This window comes from Talpa occidentalis, unplaced genomic scaffold, assembly GCF_014898055.3.
Source record: "Talpa occidentalis isolate TD23 unplaced genomic scaffold, MPIMG_talOcc4v2.1 talOcc4.7, whole genome shotgun sequence".
NCBI lineage: Eukaryota > Metazoa > Chordata > Mammalia > Eulipotyphla > Talpidae > Talpa > Talpa occidentalis.
The window spans coordinates 37,476,408-37,493,945 of NW_023605083.1; the positions used below are offsets into that span (position 1 = coordinate 37,476,408).

Consider the following 17,538-nt stretch of genomic DNA (forward strand, 5'->3'; position numbering starts at 1 on the left):
TTCATAGAAAAGACCTGGAAAAACACAATAGCCCTAACTAATCACTTGGTTTGTTAGCAAAGATTGGTCATCTGGAACACTATGTGGGAAAATATGATCTGGAACTTTATTTGGGAAAAATTAAATGAAGCGGATATTATGAAGCAAAACACAGAAGTCAGTTGGGGCTTCAACAGTGATGCCAATCCTTATTCTTAAATAAGATGTCAGTGCCTTGAGAGCATCTGGGAAGAATCAAGGAGAGCACTTCAGTGAAGGATAAGATCTGGTATAAATTGTTAAATGAGCTCTTTAAATCTCCAAGTCCCAGCTACCTTCTAAAAATTGAGGAAGTCGAAATAGATGTTCTCAAAATAAATTTGCAAAATGGAACAGGCAAAAGGTGTTGAGTAGTAAGTGGCCTGCAATCCTAGAAATTTAAACTCCTTTTCCTCTACCCCACGCCAGATTATTTCCTCCCTTGACGTTTGAGTAGAGAACAGCTACCCACAGGGTATCTCTCAGACATTTTGAGTATCTTACGGACTTGATGAATCACATGATAATTGCTTACCTAATGCTCACCTACCAGCCCCTTCCTGAGTGAAAAGCATCACGCCCTAATCATTAGCAGACTCTAAAACCCAAAACCCATTCCTTGGTGGTAGTCCTTTGCTTTAAAAAAAAAAAAAAAAGGCTAACAGATTAAGAAATAAATATGTTAAATTACCTCATTTAAGAGACTAATGGACTTTGAAAGCCCTTTTCTCCAGCTCTGACTTAAAATCTGGTACAGTCTGTTCAAGATCTATTCTTTGTGCTTCTCATAGAAGGCATTCACTTGCTCAGTTTCAAGTCCCAGTTCAACTCTTTTACAAAGTATCTTTTTCATAAGCAACAGAAGAAATCCAAACTGTATTTGCCTTCCTCAAAATTTGTATATGGTCTGTGTATTAGTTACTACTAGTAGTAAAGTGTTAAATTGTCTGAATTTGATCACCATATTGTGGTTCTCTAAGACAATGTCCTTGTACTTCTGTGATGCATGCTCAAATATTTAGGTAAATGATCATAGTATCTGCAATCTAAAAAACAACTGGCAAACTATAATTAATGAATAAAGATTAGGCATATGTATGTGTTTAATGTATTACTATTGCAGTTTTTCTGTGGGTTTGTAGTTTTTACAAAATAAAGATTCAAACAGAAGCATAAAAACTAATTTGCCTTCTTGGCTAGAGTTGAGTAACCATCCACACTGGACCCCTCACCTTTATTTTCAAAAAACTGCTGCCTTGCCTGACTGATGGGCAAAATAAAAAATATAGTGCCTAACAGAGGAAATACTATGACTTGTTATCACATATATGACTTACACGCTTTGGGTCTTTTTCTTATCAGTCTACCCTGTACCTTGAGAAGACTTCACCCAGTTACAATGCAATAAATAAACTTAGTTTATATAGGCCAAGGAAGTTATTTTTCTAGTGATAATGTTAATAGTCCACCCTAGGGTAGGAAGTAGGGAAACTATATACCTCATTATCTCATATGCTCTTTCTGGCCCCTCCAAGTCATTATTTACAGTTGTTCTTCAAAAAAGTAATTATAGGGGTTCCCCGGTGGCACAAGAGGTTTAAGCACAGCACTGTGAAGCTATCCGCAATCTCTGCAGCACAAGTTCGATCCCTGGCCAGCCAGGGAGCTACCCATATGGCATAGCAGACCTCTCCTGTCTGGCACACTGCTCCCCTCAGCAGTGTATTTCAGTCAGTCTGCCTGTTCTGTTCCCCACTCTGTCTCTGGTGAATCCTCTCAGTCCCCAGCATTTCTGGCCTGTACTCCAGTTCTTGTATGCATAAATAAATCTTTAAAAAAGAATAATAATTATTCAAGCTCACTGAGTAGCCTGGCCAAGCAAAGCAATTGGTCACCTTGCTCTTTCAAACTTTCCTTCACTACTTTTCTCATATTACACCGTCTGTGATAATTTCGGTGTAATATGCAGATTTTTATCATATATTCTTATCTTTATTGGAATATTGATATGCTAAAACTTCAACAGAATTGTTAATTAGGTGGGGAATTACATTGAATGCTTTTGCTGTATCTATTAAAAGCTCACTGGTCACTTTCTCTGACGTTCAATGTTCTGTAAATCTCAAATGCACTGGCTGAGTCTTCAGGGACATCTCTGCCTTTGTTTAACAGTACAAGCTGCTACAAGCTGTCTTCAGGCAGGCTGTACTGTTAACATAATGTACCCAAGAAATATTGCCACTCCCACTGCTCTGGGCGACATTCCTGCAGCTCATCTCTTTGTGCAAATGACTGCTACTGTCTTCTCCCGGACATTTATTTTTCTCATGGAGATTTGATGCCTTTTAGATAATGATAAATCTGTCAGCCAGGGTTCTCCCACCCCTCAGACCCACTGAGGATTTCCAAGGCTCCTACCAGAGTGTGAGGGCTACACTGGAGCCAGAAGCTTCAAGGACTGAATTCCATCAGGCCAGAGACAGACATACACACACCAAAGGATGGAGGGAGGAGCAATGAGATCAGAGAGCACCCCAAAAACATCCCAGAGATAAAATCTGTCCCCTAGTCCTCCACAATGACCCAGATACCTTCTGAAACTTCTCCAGAGCAGAGATTCTTAAATTGGGGCCCCTGGACCCTAAGGGAATCTATGACAGGGCTTCATAAACTCCCTACTAATGTACATAAAATGACTATACATACATTATTCTGGGGAGCAGTCTTCGTTGTTTCCTATGTTTTTTTAATCTACTCATTGGAAGAATCTTCACAGCTCTATGCAAGTGTCCATGTTGGAGTTACTGGGACAGAGAGAAGGGCAGTTAGGTCAGTTCCGACACAGACAAGCCCTGAATCTCTGACATCCAGTGTATGTGACTGATTGCAAGATGCCAGGTCCAGGAAACGTCTCTGAACTTGCAGACTTTTAATAAACATGCCAACCATGGTCTGGTCCCTGAAAAAACCATTTGTATCTGGATGTCTCAGAGACAGACCCAGAAGAGAAAAAATACACAAGCTTCAGAGTCTAAGGTTACCTGCATCCATCTCTGGTCCCAGGCCAGGCCTCTGGGCAGGAAGAGGGGATGGGAGCCCTTCTTAAAAACAAGTAGTCAATAGTTCCAGCACTTAAGAGCCTATGGCCAGAAGGGCTCATCCAATCCCTGCAGAAATGGAGGACTGGTCGCTATTGCCATTCACTCTGCATGCATCATCTAAGGCACAAGGTCTCCCTGACTTCTGAAATAACAGTGTCTGCAGAGGGAAGGACTACAACTGGCTCAGAAAATGGTGTGTGTGTGTGTGTGTGTGTGTAAAGATATAGATATATAGATATAAATGTCCTGGAAATACAAGGTGCTTTGAATACAAGGGGTCATTTAGATAGTAGTTCTCAAACAAGAGTTTGAGTAAAGATGGTCCTGAATGGTTGTTTTATAATACAGATTCGTAGGCCCAGGATATTTTGATTCAGTGGCCCTAGGTAAAAGAAGCCCTGGTGTGCATAAGGGGCCACAGACAGAAATGAAAAATGTTAGGTAGTAACAGGTGGACAAAAGGGGCTTCAAAGGAACTGACTATCCTCAGAGAAATCAAAAAATGCAAAGGAAAGCTTTAGGTCTGCACCGGCTCAAGGTGCCTGGGGGTCGATAGCTCCAGCTGCATGAATTATAATTATATATATATATATATATATACACACACACACACACACAATGAGTTTGATGCACCAGAACCAAGTGAATTTTGGATCCCAGGATCCTTTACGGATTATTAGACCCTCATTTTGTAAAGGGGAATAACAATTTTACTGACCCCACAGAGTAACCTACAGTGAGAAGTAAACAAAATAATTTGAAAAAAGTACTTAGCATAATGCCAGACACCTAGGAGTTATACAAATGTTAGCTACTATAAACATTAATTACTACTAATTATGATTATATCCACGCGCACCAAGAAACCACTGTGACAGCTTGCTTATTTGTAGAAGACACAGAGGTCAAATGTGGTCTCTAAGCATTAGGAGTTAAGGAGAAAGAGAGAGAGAAAAAGAGCGAGAAAGAGAAAGAGAGAAATAAGTTACTCTTAAGGGATTAGGGATTTTTTGGTGCTATTTTTTTGCTTTTTGACAAGTTCAAGAGCAACTAGAGTCATATCCCCAAACAGATAAACTATTTGATCAAAAAAACTAAACCTTTAGATTTCCCTTTACCTCTAGTTCTTACATTGTCCAAAACCCAACTTTATCCACCTAGTCCATCCAAATACAGTATTTTTATTATTTTTATTTTATTTATAAATGTCATTTTTTTTCTGAGGGGGAATGAAGAGATGAAGTTCTGTGCAACTTTTTCATTAAACAACTACCTCTTTGTGCATCAGAACTGACTTTGTGACTGTTAGCTGAACAGGAATCCTGATAGTTTTCAGCTACGTGAGAGAAATGTCCCAAACAAATGAACTTTATTTTCAGACAACAAATCCAAGCAGTCCAACAAGTTCTGACAGCTGAACCATGATGAACATACAGCTGAGTATTTTCCTCACCAGCCAGGAACCCCTGATACAGGAAGAAAACCCTACCCTTTCTAGCCCCTCATCTAACCTGTTTGCTCAGAGAGAACTAATGAGACAGACTTCCTGAGAAGAGAGCACTTGAGTGGCTTGGAATAGAAAAAAAATGACACAGACAGAAGAAGCTAACTCTCCCCATGAAGGCGGGAAGGAAAAGAATATTACAGAACAGATTAAAATCAGAGAGCAATCGGTGCCTTCAGGATAAACAACAGCATTAATAAATGTGCCTATTTATAGAGCCCACTCCAGATGCTCTGATGAAAGAGTCTCACATGCCTCCAGGGAGGGAAATAAATGCAAGAACAGCAATGCATTACTAGCTCTCTGCTCCCAGATCCTGTGCTCGGTCAGTCTGGACACAACTTTGTTCCAATTAGGCAGACTTGATATGGATCCTGGACCATGTGCATCAGATATGTCCCAACCACCTTCACCAGAGAACACATCCACGACAAATCCAAATTCCTAATTCCTGAACTACTTAAAGTCACCCAACATGTGGCTACTCAGAAGTAGAACAAGCTTTGCTTAAACAATAAAAAAAAATTTTAAGTAAAAGATACATATTTTATTTTGAGAAATAAGCGTTCTCAAGCAATCCAGAATAGAAGCCAGGAGTTTACTTGAAGCAACCAGCCACACTTGCTGCAGAAGTTCAGGTGCTGCAGAATCACTTTGGCCAGTGCTTCCTTAGATGCTCTTTCAGCTGAGGAATGGAGGGGAGCAGCTGCTGGCACTCATGACAGCGGAGGGGCAACTTCAAGAGCTCAGATGTCCCATCTCGGACAGTCACTCTGCCAGTCTCTTGGACCATCTCGATAACAGCTGCAGGCAAGGACAAAAAGTTCAGAGCCAAGCTAGTCTAGAAAGCCAATATAGATACCAAAACCCAGAAAACCTGACTCCAAATAAAAATATGACAGGTATTCTAACACTAGTACACTCACTAGTGGAAAAATGGGCTTGCTCAGATTCTAAAACTTAGCAACCTATTTTTTGAGATGCTTACATTCCTTCAGGATAGCTATAAGCCATCCATGTTACTATGTCAGAGGCTTATCACAGTGTTCTACCCCTGGTTGGCCCTTGGGCAAAGGTAGCCATTGTCATGAACATCACAGCAAACTGATGTTCCACAGCCCCAGAGTGAAGTGCCACAATTAACACAGTCTTCTCCTACTAGTTAACCACTTTTGATGAGGCTACCCGAAGTTTCTGCCCAGCTGATGGTAGAAGAGACAAAGAACTCTTCAGAGCTTCCATATCCATAAACACCAGGACGTGTCAGGATGACTTTTAAGTTCCTTGCTGTTACCAAAAAAACCCCCATCATTTTGACTCTGACAAAAGTTTCCAAGGTCCCACAAAAAGTCTGCACATGAGCAAAGTAGTAATTTTACTACTATTCAAATAACCTAGTTCCTTTTAATGTGGCTCTCTTTAAAGGGAATACAAAGTTGTACAGGGAACAACTGCCCCAGGTTTAAGAACATCTGAGAAAATAAAACAGAAGTGAAAACCAAAGAACACTATTTACCTTGTGATTCTAGGAAGTATTCTGTATTGAAAGAATTCCAATGTTTTTTGTTTTTAAGACAAGGAGAATCAAAATCTTGGCTGATTACATGAAGGTGTACATGGCTAGGTGAAAGGGGGAAAAAATGACCATTAAACCCATTATAAACTATGGTTTAATCAAAATGACAAACAGTAAAATTTGGGGTGTGTAAAATACTGATAGTATTTCCATTTAATTCAGTTCCTTTATTCCCTCCTTAAGAATATCCAATATTTATTAAGTATCTACTAGTGCCAAACAATGTTCTAGCTCTGGAATTTAGCAGTGAGCAAAAACAAGAAAGGCCTCTTACCCTTACAGAAATACTATTCTAACAAGGGGAGACAAATAATATATAAACAAATCAACAAGGAAAATGAAAATCATTAATACTGCAAAGAAAAAACTACAGCAGGAAATGGGATAGAGTGCACAAGGGGTTGCCTCTTTAACCTAGCTAGGGTGTTCCAGTGAGAGTGGCGCATATTAAAAAAAACTAGTAACAACAAATGTTGGCGAGGACATAGAGAAAAAGGAACTCTCCTGCACTGCTGGGGGGAGTGCAAACTGGTCCAACTACTATGGAAAGCTGTGTGGAGATTCCTCAAAACCTGCTAAAGAAGGAGCTTCCATATGATCCAGCAATTCCACTCTTAGGGATTTACCCAAAGGACAAAGAAACATTAATTCAAAAGGATACCTACACCCCTATGTTTACTGCAGCACTATTTACAATAAGTAAGCTGTGGAAACAACCCAAATGCCCAAAACCAGATGACTGGATCAAGAAGATGTGGTATATATACACCCAATGGACTATTACTCAGCAATCAAAAAGGATAAATTCATGCCATTCGCAGCAACATGGATGGAGCTGGAAGGGATCATGCTCAGAGAAGAAAGCCAGAAAGAAAAAGAAAAATACCAGATGGTTTCACTTATAGGAGGAATGTAGAGGAACCAAATAAGGGATCAGGGGGAAAAAAAGTAACTATATAAAATAAAATCAAAATCAACAGGCAACTATAGATCAGAGACATTCTGCAGGGGAGGAGGAGGGAGAAGGATTGGGACAGGGTGGGAAGAGCACAAGGGACTATGGTAATGGTGCACGGGTAAATTGGTGGTGGGAATTTTACAGGGAAATCATACATTGTACAAATATGAAGAATGACGTAATAAATACATATTAAAAAAACCTAGCTAGGGTGTTCAGGGAAGTTCTCTCACAGGCAGATTAGAGCTAAGAAAGTGGTCAGACAAGCAAAGACACAGGGAAAGTGTATTTCAGGCAATAGGGAGAATCCTAAACCCCTGAGACCAGACAGAACTTAATGCAACCAAGAAACAGAAAGAAGAGCCTCCCGGTGGACAAGGGGTTAAGTCTCAGCACTAGGAAGCCTATTGGCAGCCACTGCAGCATGAGTTCGATCCCCAGCCAGGGAGGTGACCCACATGGCGCAGCAGACCTCTCCTGTCTCGCCTGCTGCTCCCCTCAGCAGTGTAATTCAGTCAATCTGCTGTTCTGTTCCCCACTCTGTCTCACCCCCAGCACCTCTGGCCTGTACCCCAGCTCTTGTATACATAAATAAATAAATCTTTAAAAAAAAAAAAAAAAAGAAACAAATATGGTACTTCATAAAGCTAAAAAAAAAAAAGTCATATGGATTGGATAGTTACAGTCAAGAGCAGAGACTAGTACGAGCCAGATAATAAAGGGTCTTACAGGTAGGCAAAGGTTTTGTTTATTATTGTGGTTACATTGGGGAGCCATTGAAAGATTTTAAGCAAGGAAGTGTGATTATTTGCTTTATTTTTCTAAAAGATGTTCTGGATATTGTTTGGGGAAAGGACTACAGAGAAGGTAAGGATGGACGGACAGACCTGTTAGGAGGCTGCAGTAGCCCAGATAGTTGAGATGTTGAAAAGAAGCATTGCAATTCTGAATATATTTTAGAACAGAACCAATAGGACTTACTAATAGACTGGACATGGATTTGGGAAGGCGTCACTTACTGAGATGAAGAAGTCAGGACAATAGTATGTTGAAGAAAATCAAGAGTTCTTTTGTGGTCTTGTTAAACCAAGTACTATGCCTTTTTGTATAACTTTGACTTTTCCAATCAGTAATATTTCACATTCCCTCAATAAATAATCAAAACCAAATAGTAAATGCAGGAATCCAAAATGGAATCTAAACAGTAACACATAACCCTAACTGCACTAAAATAAATAAGGGAACCTGAAGGGGTCAGAAAGAAAATAACTAAGAATCTTTGGAAAACTGTTTTGACTGGATCAACTGTAAAACTAAAAAGACCTGCATATAAATATTATGCTCTAGTTAGTAAATGTCTTTTTCACAGGAGAATGGATTAACAATTCTGTAACTATTTCATATGTATGCTAGAAAAACAAAAGTGGATTTATTGTAGCCAATGAGAGTCAGATTTCCCATTGTTTCTCCCATTGGAAAAAGAAGTTACAAGAAAGGAAAGGGAGAAAATGAACCGTGTAGAATTGGACTAGAATCAGTCATTAGTATGAGCTTATGTTTTTCCATGTACATACATCAGTTTTTAAATAAGAATATAAATCAAGAGGTATGTGTAACTATGTGTCTCTATGAGAGGCTTCAGGGCTGTATTCCCTGGCTCTATCTTTTTGTGAAGAAGACCTCAAAGCAATGACAGCTTAGAATCAAACACTTCTCTCATTATAGAAACCTACTCCCCAATTCCTGATTTATAAATATTATTCTCTAATAAAAGGAACGAGGGCTGGGCCTCCGTGGTGGCGCAAGGGGTTAAGACGCAACCTATGGAGCAATCCACAGCCACTGCAGCACCAGTTTGATCCCCCGCGGGGGAGCTGCCCACATGGTATGCAGTAGACGTCTCCTAGCTCTCCTAGCTCTCCTAGCTCGCCCGCTGCTCCCCTCAGCAGAGTATTTAGGTCAATCTGCCTGTTCTGTTCCCCACTCTGTCTCTGGTGAGTTCTCTCTCACCCCCCCATACCTCTGGCCTGTACCCCAGTTCTTGTATGCATAAATAAATAAATCTTTAAAAAAAAAAAAGGGAATAAGGGCTCTTTAGAGAAGTGGATCATTCTAAGGCTAAAATAGGAAAAATATAAGATGGAGACTGGAACATATTATTCCAGAAATCAAGGAATAATGACCAAAAAATAAGGAAGTAGTCAAAAAATGTTGGGGGCATGTAGAAGTGATAAAGGAGTCATCCAAAGAAATTCCAAAGACCAGAGCTGGAATGGAACAATATGAGCAACAAAATAAATAATGACAGACTGAATTGCAATCTATAGAATAAAATCAATGTCCATGAATCCATACTGATAAATAATTGAGCAAATACACAATGGGGAAGCAGGAACAGCTCTTTCATGCAGAAGAATTTTAATTAATATATTAAGGAAATGAGAGAAACATAAAATCACAATTAGATAAATACCAGAATAGTAACTATTGCAGGCAAGATCCACCAACAGATGCAAAACTGAGAAAAGGACAGAATGGTAGCATAGTCTCAACCAGATATTCAATTACAAAGGGAAAAATAGTAACTTTGAGTAGAAAAACCCAGCAGACACCATCTTAGCAAAGTGATCAAGGTTAATACAGGTAATAAACCACCTCAACATCATGTACTCCTATATATGATGCAGAAAAGGATACAGCATCACTTTGGTGGTAGTTTGGGGTGGGAGGAGCCATAATCACAATCTTATCATGGAAAAACATGGACAAACTAAAATTGAGAGACATCTTACAGAACACTAGTCAGTTCTCACCAAAAGTATCGAAGTCAAGAAAACCAGGAAAGGAGGCACTGTCACAAACTTGGGGAGACAATAAATAAATCTTTGTGGAAACTTGGACTGGATACTAGAGCAGAAAAAGACCTTTGTAAGAAAAACAGGCAAAACACTAATAAGGTGTATAATAGGTGGTGATGTTATAGAAGATCTTAGTTCTGCTTCATACTTTTTTATATTATCTAGATAGAAAATATATGACTCTTACAAAAGGTATTTGTAATCTTTTCCTTTCTGTATTTACTCAAAATCACAGCATCGAGTGATCGTAAAAGCATATGTTTCAACTTTTCTTACTACTCATTTTGTGCACCTCCCTTGCCCAACACAGCTCTTGCTTTGGGCATTCTCCTTAGCAACAGCACTCACTATAGGAAAGAGGTACAGGCACTGTGGTTACTATGTGAAATGGGCTCTGCAGACAAGGACTCTGTTAGTCACAGACCCTATAACATTAGGGAAGTAAGATTATAGGTGAATTTCCCCCTAAATTTTCAAATAAGGGTCTAACAGTGATAAAAAAAAAAAAATTTCAATGAGGTACAACATAAATCTCCCCTATGACCTAGCAATTCCACTTCCAAGTATTTACCCAAGAAGAAAAAAATGAAACGTGTCCATGATAAGCACAAAATGCAAGAATCTCAAAATCATTATAGTGACCAATAAAAGCCAATAAGAAAAAAAGTGCTCATTGTGTGATTCCATTCATATGATGTTACAGAAGAGACAATGGCTTGGGAGTTGAGGGGATGAATTGGAAAGCAGTACAAGGGAACTTTGAGGGGTGAGATAGTTACATGGTGCATACATTTGTCAAAACTGATCAAAAAGTAAATCCTACGCATTTTCTGGTATGTAAGCTATGCCTCAATTTAAAAGAAATAGTACTGAAACTTGGCTTAGTAAATAAGCCATAGAGAGCTAATGTATAATAAAATGAATATAGACAATACTGTAGTATAGCCTTCAAACTTGCTAGGAGACTAAAAGAAATTCTGACACAGGCTACAACATGGATGAACTTTGAAGACATTATCCTAAGAAATAAACCAGACAAAAAAACACTCTATGATTCCACTTATATGTGGTATCTAGAATAGCCAGACCTCATAAAAATCAGAAAGCAGAATAGTGCTTGCCAAGAGCTCAAGGAATAGGGGATGGGAGTTCATTTGGGAAGACACAAAAACTTCTAGAAATAGATGGTGGTGATGGTTGCGCAACCATATGAATGTACTTAGTATCACTGAACTATATAGTTAAAGTTGTTAAAACAGTAAAATCTATGTTACATATATTTTACCACCAAAAAAAAAAAATAAAAATTCTGAAATGCAATTAGTCTGTTTATCTTTAAAAAAAAAAAAAAAAAGCAAAAGAAAAGAAAAACTGTAGTAATCCACTTTGATTATAATATTTGAAAAGTATCAAGAATTCCTTTGTGAGTCCTTCTGGGTATATGACCCAAAGGAAAACAAGCTCTACGGTTTGTTCTCATTTTATTTTCTATCTTGGACCTACTAAGTTGTCATGACAGAATCTACAATCTTTGTCTCCTTCAGAGCAGTTTTCCTTAACCACTTGAGAGTTACAGGCGCTTCTGAAAAATCTGGTAAAGTAATGAAGCTGCTTCACCTAGTTCATAGGTTAAGCCCTCAAAGGGTTTAACTTTGAGAGGAACAAAGAACATATTTCATGAAATTACAAACAGAAGTACAAATTTGTGTTCTGCAAGCAAATCAAGCAGAAAGGTAGAAGTTTCAGCCCATCTGCTTTAGAAACATCCCACCCTGCTCCCCTGGGCATCCAGCCTATCAGAACACTCAGCAGGCCCATGCTGAGTACCCTGTCCACCTGGACAGATCCAGGATGTAGCAGCACTTACCTCATGCTGGGAATGGCATGGTATCCCAGTCGGAAGCGGAATTTGCTGGACGCAGCAGAATCTGCAATCACCTTTTCCCCAACACTGTGCATATGTTTGAGCAGTTCAACATGTTCCCTGGTCACGGCCTTCAGACTAGAAATGGAGGCCCATGGTAAGACTAGCCAGTGGTGACGAGCCTTGGGGTATTTATCCTTGATCACCACCACCTGCTCATCTTTGTAAACCTAGCAGAGGGAGACAAGATGGGGACATATAACTAGGGCATGTCTTCTGTGCCAAGAGCTGTCACATTTCATTTCTCCCCACTACAATCTCTTTTTTTTTTTTTTTTCGGTGGGACCCTCGCCGGCGGCTGGGGATTGAACCGGCGCTGCAGAGGCTGCAGGCAGCCTTGCAGCGCTCAACCGCTGCACCACCAGGGGAGGCCCCCCACTACAATCCTGAGTAAAAAGTTTAAGTATCTCAATTGTGACAGATGAGAGGACAGAGACTCACATAAGTTGAGCATCTTATGCATAGTTATTAAGTAGGAATTCTAGGAGCCCACGCCAGAAACAGCTGACTCCAGAATCTGTGTTTTCAACCTCCATAGTACACAGAATGCACAAAAGATGCCCTGCACAAAATAGTTCCTAAGGATCTGATGTAAAATCCCTGCAGGAATAAATTCCAATGCACCCTTCTCCACTTTAACAGCAGTCCATGTGACACGTGCACGTGTGTTCCCAGAAGCCCTACCAGGTCTGGTCCCTTGTTAACCAGGACGTAATATAAGAACTCAAAGACTCCTCCCAGGATGATTCCAGATTATTAATCCCTGGTCAGTCCAGAAACTACAGTCGTAATACATTATTCAAAGCTCCCTTGAAAGGGACTTCATTCTCTACGGCTAACACAACTTCTCTTAATAAATAGTACCCAGAAGCTGAGGAGAAAAAGAACATTCACTTGAAGAACTTAGCTTCTTCCAAAGAATTCCATTTGCTAACTTAATGACAGTGGGAAAAGTCACTTGTTGTCACAAAATAGCTCCCCAAAATGAATCTCATTCAAGACTGACCCCCTTTGATTTCACTTGTAATTACACCCTCTGTGGAGATGTCATTTAAAACAATTTCAGGGCCTCCCTGGTGGTACAGGGGCTAAAGGCAGCACTATCAAGCTACCGCCAGCCACTGGAGCACAAGTTCGATTCCCGGCCGGCCAGGGAGCTACCCACATGGTGCAGCAGACCTCTCCTGCCTCACCCACTGCTCCCCTCAGCAGTGTATTCCAGTCAATCTGCCTGTTCTGTTCCCCACTTTGTCTCTGGTGAATCCTCTCACCCCCTGCACCTCTGGCCTGTACCCCAGTTCTGCATGCATAATTTTTTTTAAAAAATTAAATCTTAAAAAGTAAGTAAATAAATGAAACAATTTCAATGCCAAAGTTTTAATCTAACCTGCATTTTGGGGTCCTGCATGGAAATCTTCAAGCCCTGACTCCAGTGGCCCAATGATTCCTAAAACAAAAAAGAGCAATGTAAATTCAAATGCCAGTTTTAATTTGACATTAATTAATAGTGCAAGTCAGCAAAGTTCAACTAATCTTGGAAACAAGGTTCATTTCTTAAGAACTAAACTAGATCCCTTTTACCTCAATCTTTGCCTTTTATGACCAAAAGCCATTCTCATTTTCTTCTTATATTCAGAGATGTGTGTCTAGATGGAGGTTGGACATGCCAGACTAAAAATCACCTCTTTTTGTCCTCTCCACTCCATCCAGACCAAGTTTCCATTTTGACATTAAGATGTGAATCACTGAGCTGTGAAAAGTGTTCCAATGCTAGTAGCCTTCTAGGGATACACAAACAACTGACTCATTTTAGTATTTTAATGTTAAACACACTGCCATTATTACCCTACCTTCAACTGGCTAGCCTCAAGAATTCAAGAGAGAAGTACATAAAAAGACATTCACCCAAGTGATTTTCATGACATAAACAAGTGACTCTTTCATCATGGTTAATAACTCCCTACTTGTGTCCAGGCTTTCCAGTGTACAAAACAATTAAGCAATCATTATATCTCATTTAATTTCTACCTCATCTACCAAGCATACACTCCTCACCTTTTTGGTAGATGTATCATCTCTGCTCTTCTTTGGGGGCACAGAGCATGGGCTAGGGTTGCTCCCAGGTTCCAGCCCCTCCCTGGGCTTGGCTTCCTGAGCAGCATCACTTTCCATAGAATCATTATTGCTTGACCTCTTTCTCTTCAGGTTTGTTCCCAGGTCAGGGCTCTTGGCCTCTTCCTCAAACTCTACAATATGTGGATAAAGTTCATTCACCATGTGAAGAACCTGGCCAGGCTGCAGCTTCACCTCTTGATCTTTCCCAATTATGACTGAGTCAATGCTGGTGGGATTGACCCCTACCTATGGAATAAATAATCAGAAAATAGTAATAGTAACACTAACACCATTAGTAAAATAGCCACTGCTGCATTAACCACTTATTGTGTACCAGGCACCCTGCCTGGTGTTCACCTATATTACTCTGTCCCTCACACATGACAGAGCAACCTTTGCTGGCTGGCACAGATACTCCAAAGTCAACAGCATAAAAAAATCAAGCACAAAATGGATATCCATATTACAGACAGACATACCTGCTTTACCTTGACATATCCCTTGTTACACTCTGCTTTCAAATGTACTGAAAGAGATTGAAAAAAGTTAAACACAAATGCTACAAAGAACCAGACACATGCTCCCATTCTCTCTAGAAGACAATGAAATTTCATGCCAACTGGCAACCTTGACAGGTGAGCAAAATCACCTGTTATGCAGGTGGCTGGGGCTCCCAATACCATCAATTTTTAAGAGCTCCAAATCCTTCCACGGTAGGTCCAAAAGCACAACCTCCCTCAGTACTGCTAATACCCCCAGCAGGCAGTTTAACTGAATCCTCACAAGTCTCCCCACCTCAGAGCCCTTGATCCACTTGGAATTACAGACTCAGCAGGTAGGGAAGGGGACCCACTTCTCACAAGCTCTTGACTCATTAAATCAGGTTGCCACTATTACATAAAACTTTCAGAAGCCTTCAACAGAGAAAAAGTTAAGAGATACATTTCTGGAAAACAGAAGTTGACCTGGCCTTGAATAGAAGAACAGGAGAAAATGTTCTATTAAGAGAAGTATAGGGCTAAGACAGTCTGAATATGTGTAGGAACATTGATAATATTAATACTGGAGTTCAGAAGAGTCTCATAATAAACATAGATAAGGAAAAAACATTTTTGGCGTGAGTTAGGGAGCAAAGAAGAGAGACCACAGCTGTTCTCTAGGGAGGACAGGTTGACATATATGCCTCTATAGTTGCTGCTATGAGAGACAGACAGAGAAAAAGCAGCAGTGTCTTAGAGCTTTGACTGTTCAAACATGGCTTTCTTTTTTTTTTTTTTTTTCCCCCATGTAGATTAACTCCTGTGGGAAAAACCATAATCAGCACTACAGAATCCAACCTTTGGGAAAACCTGCAGGTGGGAAGCCTACCTGCAATTACCATGTCCAGAGTTTACAGGGAGAAAATAAGGCACATGGTAAAGCTTTTTCCTAAGGACTTTCATTAAATCCCAGAAAAGGCATTTTCAGAGTTGGATGCCAAAGTCTCATAAAGAAAAATACCATCCTGTGTGTAAGGCAATGTGTAAAGGATGGAACCACCCTATCACTTCTTAGACAAAATTTCAGCCTGAAGATTCCAAAATTCAACTGTCTCACTGCCCAGCAAGAAATCTCTCTATGTAAAGCAGAGTGCGGGATTCAGTGCCCAAACCCCGTGGTAACAGGATAGACTGTGACTATTCCCAATGCTGCACCCACCCTACCACAAACGTTAAACTTTCAGAGAGTGGAATCAGGAGTGATTGGGGCCATGACAAAAAAAAAGGGTTTTTCCATCAAGAAATGTACATTTTTGGTTATCATTATGTTAAAGAAGAGAACAGGGTAATCCCCATGTTCTTATGGCCAGTTACCTTGCTGGCGGGAACATTTCTTGTCTGTGATCTTGGTCTCTGGGCCACGCCCAACCACAACTACTTCCAGATGTGGAAGTTTGATTCGCAGGTGTCGGTTGTCCTGTCTCACCAACCAACACACCCGCATCATTACTCTGAGAGACAAAACAGAAGAGAATTGTTGAAAAACGAGAAAAACTAGTGCCAAGTCCTCCAGGGCCTGTGCCAGCAGCACCACACGTGCCATTTACCAGCTGATCATCTTGAGACTAGATACCTCCCTTGTCTCAATTTCCTCACCTGTAAAATGCCATAATGACAGGACTCATGCAGCTGTTGTGAGGATTAAATGAGATATTGTGGGTAAAATGTTTACCCTGTACCTGAATCATGCAAGCTAAGCAATCAAATGTTTGCTATGATTATTGATTGATGTACTCTTCTGTGCTAGACATTAGGCTACCTGCTGAGGATCAAAGAATGACTAAATGTTGTCCCTACCCTTGGGAGTGTGGTGAGGCAGACAGACTCAAGTACTTATTATTAACACACATGTAATAAGCACTATAAGAAGGGAGCATTAGCCCAGGAAAGGAATGACTTATTCCTGTGGGGAGTATTAAAAATTGCTTCCTGAGGAAGGGGTATTTATGCTGGGTTTTAAAAGACAAGGAGTTGGCTTGACAGAGAACTGAAAACAAAAGAGGATGTTCTTCAGTCCACAGACATCTTAACGTTTATGCGGTTTCCCTTCCTTGTCATAACAGTTTGATGTTAGAACAATACATTTTACTGCCCCCTACCAGAAGACTGTCATAATAAATACAGAAACCTGTAATTTCTGAAGTGTGAATGTAGCACCTATGTGCAATATAAACCCAGCAGAGCAGTGGAGGTTCTGTGCTGCTTAGAAAAACATTTATGGCCAAGTAGAGTATCAGTAGAAAACAGAGAGACAAGACATATGGGAGAGAGATGAGTCCTGAACAAAGTCAGAATAAAAGAGACAGAGAAGAGTCAAAAGAAACTGTGAAGGTGGACTTACTACTGAGTACATCTGGAGAATGATAAAGGAGTACAGGGAAACAGCAACCAAGATTTCTAATTCGAGAGTTACTATTAACCAGAATGAGGGATACACAGAAATAACCTGGGGATAAATGGGGGTGAAGAAGGGACAATTTCAGATTAAAACAAAATTAGATAAAGTTTAATCTGAAGTTGTACTTTTTAGAATTAGAATACTGGGTCTTGTACTTTTATTCTGTTTAAATAAGAATTAGTTCAGGATAGCTAACAAGAAAAATAGCTGACTTGATCTCCTCAGGTTTTGTGGCTAATCTGTAAAAAAAAAAAAGAGGCCCCAAATTATTAAATTCAAGTCAGAGAACATGAAGTTTCCTAGTCAGATAAACTTGCTTGAGAGGTAAGGCCTAAACAAGTGAGACTACAATCTCTAACAATAGTCTATCAGACATTTTTGGTAACTTGAAACATTAGAACTGTTAAAGTGATGGGGTAAAGTAAAGATTTGTTTCAGGAAAAATGATCTTACTGGTTTAATTCCAGATTAATTGGATTGAGGATTCCACCCCTGGGAGAAACTGAAATCTGGATTTTAACATAGGTAACTCCATTTTGTTTTTTGG

General features: G+C 39.9%; 1 protein-coding gene across 5 annotated transcripts in view; it reads right to left on the reverse strand.

Moving 5' to 3' along the window:
• Nucleotides 1-5,156: 5,156 nt before the first annotated feature.
• APTX (aprataxin) overlaps nt 5,157-17,538 on the reverse strand; it is a 36,752-nt gene continuing 24,370 nt past the window's right edge. For 4 of the 5 annotated variants that reach the window (XM_054688737.1, XM_037492524.2, XM_037492523.2 and 1 more), the window contains 7 exons: nt 15,908-16,044; nt 14,534-14,580; nt 13,995-14,300; nt 13,327-13,386; nt 11,883-12,109; nt 6,140-6,243; nt 5,157-5,427 (listed from right to left, as the gene is read on the reverse strand). In XM_054688737.1, coding sequence (XP_054544712.1) covers nt 5,273-5,427; nt 6,140-6,243; nt 11,883-12,109; nt 13,327-13,386; nt 13,995-14,300; nt 14,534-14,580; nt 15,908-16,044 — 1,036 coding nt within the window. In that variant the 3' untranslated portion in view covers nt 5,157-5,272. The remainder of the gene's footprint in view (nt 5,428-6,139; nt 6,244-11,882; nt 12,110-13,326; nt 13,387-13,994; nt 14,301-14,533; nt 14,581-15,907; nt 16,045-17,538) is intronic. The other variant, XM_037492526.1, reaches the window with a different exon arrangement.